Genomic DNA, 6,000 nt, shown 5'->3' on the forward strand with positions numbered 1-6,000 from the left:
AGATAAGAACTTCAGAAGTAAGGTACTTTTAGTTATATTCTTTGATTATTTATTTATTTACCAAATCCCTAAGAAGTCTAGTGACAATAAAGATTCAGAACTCCAATCGCAAAGATAATGAGATCATTTCACCTTTTCCTGTGCAAAGCTGAAATGAAACAGATGGAGGAAACACAGGTGAATCACACTCTGTACCTATGTATTTCTGATGCAACCAAAATTAAAACCTCTTGAAACTACATAAAACAAGTTTGTCATACACAGTGTTTACTGTTGTCAGCTAATTTGAAGCCAAACTGCTGAACAAGTGAAACATTTCATATCTTTAAAGATTTAAGACCATCAAGAGTCTTTAGTTTAAAAAAAAAAAAAGAACCACTCGGGTAATTGACTAAGTACTTGAATAACTGAGTTACTCAAGTGTCTACATAAAACACGAAAAGACTCTTTTTGAGTTAGTATCAGAGCAGAGAGAGCACCAAAAAGCAATTTCATTAAAATTTACTAGTTATTTTTGAATCAAAAGCTTAGGCAGTTTCAGGTCAAAATGTTCCATGTCCATTTACCTGTTACATCCCTCCCTCCCTGCTCTCCAAAAACTAGAAACCCATAAACTCCAAGGATTTAGTGAGAAACAGAGGAAAAAGAAATCTGGTTTTATTCCAAAATTGTTGTAGAAGTATGCTCATTGAATACAACTTTACACTGCCCAACATCATTAATTAGACACTAAGCTCAAGTTAATAGCTAGTTACTTACATTGCCTTCGGCTCTACTTAGCACAACTGTGGTATTCACCAGTATCTGATCATTGCACACCCTAGAGTGTGACTACCTACCAGAGTCTTATTAGATCTTTTTAGGACCATAGGACTCCTAGTACCCGATATTTTGAGAAAAAGCACCACCTTACACTGTGGCACATACTTTACACAGAACTTAGGCTTTGGCCTTTTCATGGCTCTTCAGAAAAGGCAACGTATCTATGATTTCCCAGCGTAGTACTAAATCAAGTGCATGGAAGCCCCAAAGAAAAAAAAAAATTAGTTACAGGCAGTTGCAACTTAGTCAGTTTTCTTATTCTGTTTTTATTACAGTTGCATAAGAGAAAACAGGAAAAATAAACACATCTCTCTCCTGCACCTCAGGTTTATGAATTTCCTTCCTGCAGCATGTAGAAGTTGCATAGTCCTCAGTGCGTCTCTTCCGCCTGCTCTGTTGTCAGCACTATTCTCCCACACCTTCCTGAAACAGTAACATGCCTTTCTTTGTATCAGCCCTCCCCCTTTTCTTAGTGTTTTCATTCTACTTCACATACAAATTTAGAGTCCCTCTAGCATATAGAACCCAGCTTATGGCACTTACAAAACCCAAAACAGTTACAAGACTGATTTAAAGGTTACTCCATGCTTGCCTTTTAATTTACAGCAGCTACAAACTGATGGGGAAGAAGAGTAAGAATAGAAGCAAAACAAATTAAAGCTAAAAAGGATAAAAACATAATAAGAGAAGCTAAGGGCATTGCTGAGACTTTTCTTCACACAGCCAAAAAGGCTTTTCTTGAAACTAAAGGAACTCCAGCATTTTAAGCCTACATGTATAGAATATCTGATGCTGAATTTAAAGTGGCTGTGCATCAGTTATTAATGTATTACCACTCAGATACACACAGATAACACCTTTGCACAGGAAAAGTGAAAATGATTAAAAATAATATCAATTCACAACTTTAGTCAAAGGGAAAAAATATTTTAGATTTAAAAGGTTTTATTAAAAAAAAAAATATTTTTTTCTTGGTATTGAGTCTGATTACAAAATATATATCTTTAAGTGTACCAGACCTAGAGACTGACAAAATTCCCTCTTCAAAGAGGGGCTGGGGGGAGGGCGACAGAGTGTATATCTTAAAATATCTTCTAAGTGCAGAACAATTACACCCACATCTAAACATTTCTTCCTTAAAAACATAACTGCATATATTATGAGGCTTTTGATATATCAATAATATAATATGATGGGCCAAGAATGATGCTTGTAGTGTGAATCACCACACTAAGAACAGGTGCAAAATATTTAAACTCTTTAAAAAGGGTTAGGACACTTAAATTCTATAGAAAAGAGTTCAAGAATCAACTCAGGATGAGAGAGATGAAACAAAAGTGCAGCCAGCAGAGAGATTGATATAGTGACCAAACACAGAAGAAGTTAAACAGCCAGCTGATATATTCCGAAGTACTTCCTTTTTTAATGGGTATTAGTTTAAAAGAACGGTATATGTAATTAGGGCTAGCAAAAAAAAAAAAAAAAAACACCACACCACGTAATTCTGATTAATATACTGTAAGAGGCTGCATTTAAAAGAAAATGCAAAGGTATGCACCAAAAATCTCAGAAGATTCCTAAAAAATTCTCACTTTAGAGGACATTCGTAAGATCTGAGATGTAAACATATGTTCCAAAACTTTATGACAAGCATGACAGGAAGTATCCCAACAAGTTGATTCCCAAACTGACTACCGCTTAGCTCCAAATCACGATTAAGATAACTGAAAAGGGATAAATCCATAAACTGATTAAAAGGTGAAGGAATACAGTTAAAGATACTATCAACTACATGTTTGATACCTGCAGCCTCCTTACTATCACTGCAGGAAGGTCCCCATAGTATGGCCAGCATTAAAGCACATACTAGCAAATTGAATCATGGTCAATGTAAAAAAAAAAGGAAAAAAAAGAAAAAACACACACCACACAAACACCACACCACAAAAAAAACGCACACAACACAAACCTCTGGACTCTTAACTGGATCTACATACTTGAAATCTATCAATAGAAGCTGGGTGTAAAAAGTAGGATTTGACAGTAGTCTTGAGTTGTCGAAATTGACACAGTATATCCTAAGCATCAGAGCTCTTCACCTTAACTGTAGTTCTAACACAACAAATAGGTAAACTAGATCAAAAGAAGCACATTAACTGGAAGATGCAGTGCTATTTTGCCTTGTAGCAACAACATCCACAAGGCTCTGCTTTGATTCAGGGATGTTAAGTTTGACCTGTCAACACTTCAGAAGCTCACAAATCCGTAATAAGCTAAACAGAGTACACAATATCATGAACTTATACAAATTCTTTCATTAGATTCTTTTTATTGCTCCACTGCCTTGTGCTCAAGCAAGCTTCCTGGCAAGAGCCATGAAGCAGAAGATGAAAAAAGACTATTAAGAGCTACCTCCACCCCCACACCTCCCTTCCCCCCAGCCTCAAATGTCAAAGTTCATACTAACAACAAATTCAATTCACTTGTCCTTCTCTCTGACAAAGCCAGAAAACAAACAAACAAAAACACTAAAAAACTTTTATCACTTGTTACAAAGAAAAGAAATTCTCTACTTCAGCATAAAATCACAAACTACAATTTACTACTATTTAAGGGTATCTCTAGGCATATCTAAGTACCCAGCTACGTGCCAAATAGACTGGTTGGATCTGGCATACGCTTCCTATAATCAGAACCAAAACATCATCCACTTTTGTCAAGCAACTACCAAATGATGTGGGATTATGTCAGGAAGGGTTATGGTTTGCTTTCTTACGACGCAATTGTAACACTGACAGCACTGGAGAGATCCACTGAACAATCAGGTACGGTAAAGCAGAGAAGCAATAAGCAAGCAGCCGTCTATCCCAGGCCTAGCACACCAATTAGCTTAAAATGCATTTGAACCCTTGCCACGACTACTTCCCCACCTGTAAGGGCATATTAATCTCAGAGCTGAGTTTTACACATCGTTAGTTAGCATTTGCAAACGTCTACGTTAAACAGGCTGAAGTCTGTGCTGCACTGCCCAACCACAACATAAGAGGACCTCACTCTCAGAAAAAAAAAAAAGTTGTTGAAGAGGGAATTGGTATATCAAAGCTATTTACAGTCTCCTGCTCACACAAAGGGCTGGCACTGACGAATTATGCCTTTGTACAAAGTGTCCACCGCCCCTTATGACAGCCGGTGAAGAAAAGAAAGGTGCATGAAGCGAGAGAGATGACAAGTCTGGGGCAGGACCGGGCGGGCGCCTCCTTGGCATGAAAGCCGCTCTCCCTTCAGAGAGACATTCACGCACCCTCAGCTCAACACGGAGTCAACAAAACACTGGTGCGGAGTTAGGCAGGGTGGTGACTCAGCCGGGACTGCGAGATTCGGTCCCACAGGGTAAGAAATTCGGGGAGACGGGACCGGGGGCCCATCGGCGCTCCCTACTCACCAGCAAACAGTCCACGTTCACTTCGGATTTGGGGTCCTTCAAAGTCACGTCGATTTTTTCAAACCGAGACTCGAAACTTTCTCCTGTCGACATGTTTCCGGAGATAAAAATAAGTTTCCCTTATTCCAGAGCAAAGTTAGGTTAAAAATAATGAAAATGTAAAAAAAAAAAAAAACACAAAACACCAAACAGGAACAAGCGAGCACAAAAGAGAAACCACACAGCCTATACCAGGCTGAGGACCGCTTCCTGCAAAATCCCTTCAATCACAGAAGTCTCTGAGGCAAATCCCCCACGCTGCCCCGCCAAGGGGACAGAAAACCAAAGAGTCCACGGCCGCGGAGGGGGACGAGGCTGCTTTTCCCCCCTCCTCCACGCACGCACGCACTTTCCTGGGCTGCTCACAGCCCTGCAGCAGCAGGTTTCCTCTCCCTCCCTCCTCTGCTCGGGCCCCAGCGTCTCAGCAACCTCATTTTCCCAGCCGGGGAAGCCGCCCTGGGAGCCAGCGTAGCGGTTCCTCCTCCTCGCCCTGCAGGAGCGGCGGCGGCGGGCCGGTGCCACGTTCCGAAGCGCAGCTTTCTTCCCGGAAAGTCACAAGAAAGCAAAAAACGAGAGAGGGGAAAAAAAAAAAAAAAAAAAAAAAAGGTAAAAACCTGCAGGCACACCAACAATGCAAAAGTGAGAGTAAATAAAAATCAAGCCGTAGGAAAATCCTCTCAGCGGCGTTTCTCAGCGACGTGGGGCTGGTCCTTCCATAGGCACAGAGCGAGAGAGCCCGGGCGGGCCGGGGGGAGCGGCTGCCCCTCTCCTCGGCTGCCCCTCTGCCTGCTGCGGGCGGGCGGGCAGCGCAGGGCTGCCAGCTGCGAGCACAGGCCGGCCCGGCCCCCGCTGCGAGTGCCCCCCGCGGGCAGGGGGCGAGTCACTTCAACGGCGGAGCGACGGCAACAGCATCTTTCTTCCTCCTCCTCGCTGCGCGGCCGCCGGTAGCTCCTCGCTGCCTCCCGCCGCTGCCAACGCCGGCTCCGCTCCCGCTCCTCCGCCTCACGGACGGGACGGCAGGCCCGGACCACTTCAGGACCGACCCGAGGTCGCAGCGTGAGAAGGAGGAGGGAAGGAGGTGGCTTAAGGGGAGGGGAGAGCGTAAGGTCCGGCCGCGGCGGCTGTGAGGAAACCTGCGAAAGACACCAACATGTCCGCCTTCCTGTTTGAACAGTCGGGGTGGGGGGGAAGAGGCGGCTGGGACAGAGGCGCAGGGCGCATGCGCGGAGGGAACGGCTCAGGGAGGGGAAGGAGGCACAAGGTATGCGCGCGGGGCGGGGCGCGCGCGGCCGCCGCTCAACGGTCGGAGGGGGCGTGCTCGCGCCGCGCCCTCGAGACTCGGGAAGCGAAGGGCGGGAGGGAGTGGGCGGCGCGCGCCCAGCGGCCGCGGCAGGACGCGGACGGGGGGGGAAGGAGAGGGGGCGCGTTCGAAACGGCCGCGGCTCCGGTAGGACCGGGGCGGGTTTCGCAGCTCGGCGGCGGCTCTGCGGCCTACCGGGAAGGGGGGCGAAACGCGCCCCTCTCTGTGTGCCCCTCTGCCTCCCCCGCCGCCCTTGGGCGGTTCCGGCGGGCGCTGCGTGCGGGCGAAGGCGTGCGCGGAGCGACGGGGCCGCGTCCCAACGGCCGTTCCAGTCAGGGGTCGAGCGGCGGCTGGTCGGCAGCGTGCTGGGAGAGGATGTTGCCCGCCGTACGGCTGC

General features: G+C 45.9%; 1 protein-coding gene across 4 annotated transcripts in view; it reads right to left on the bottom strand.

Annotated features, from left to right (window-relative positions):
- The window catches only part of ROCK1 (Rho associated coiled-coil containing protein kinase 1), an 88,548-nt gene extending 83,069 nt beyond the window's left edge, over positions 1-5,479 (bottom strand). For all 4 annotated transcript variants that reach the window (XR_010605767.1, XM_065628347.1, XM_065628346.1 and 1 more), the window contains exon 1: positions 4,265-5,479. Coding sequence is in view for 3 of the 4 variants with exons in the window: in XM_065628347.1 (XP_065484419.1) it covers positions 4,265-4,357 (93 nt within the window). In the remaining variant the exon portion in view is untranslated. The remainder of the gene's footprint in view (positions 1-4,264) is intronic.
- Between the last annotated feature and the right edge of the window lie 521 nt (positions 5,480-6,000).

This window comes from Caloenas nicobarica, chromosome 2, assembly GCF_036013445.1.
Source record: "Caloenas nicobarica isolate bCalNic1 chromosome 2, bCalNic1.hap1, whole genome shotgun sequence".
NCBI classification, from domain to species: domain Eukaryota; kingdom Metazoa; phylum Chordata; class Aves; order Columbiformes; family Columbidae; genus Caloenas; species Caloenas nicobarica.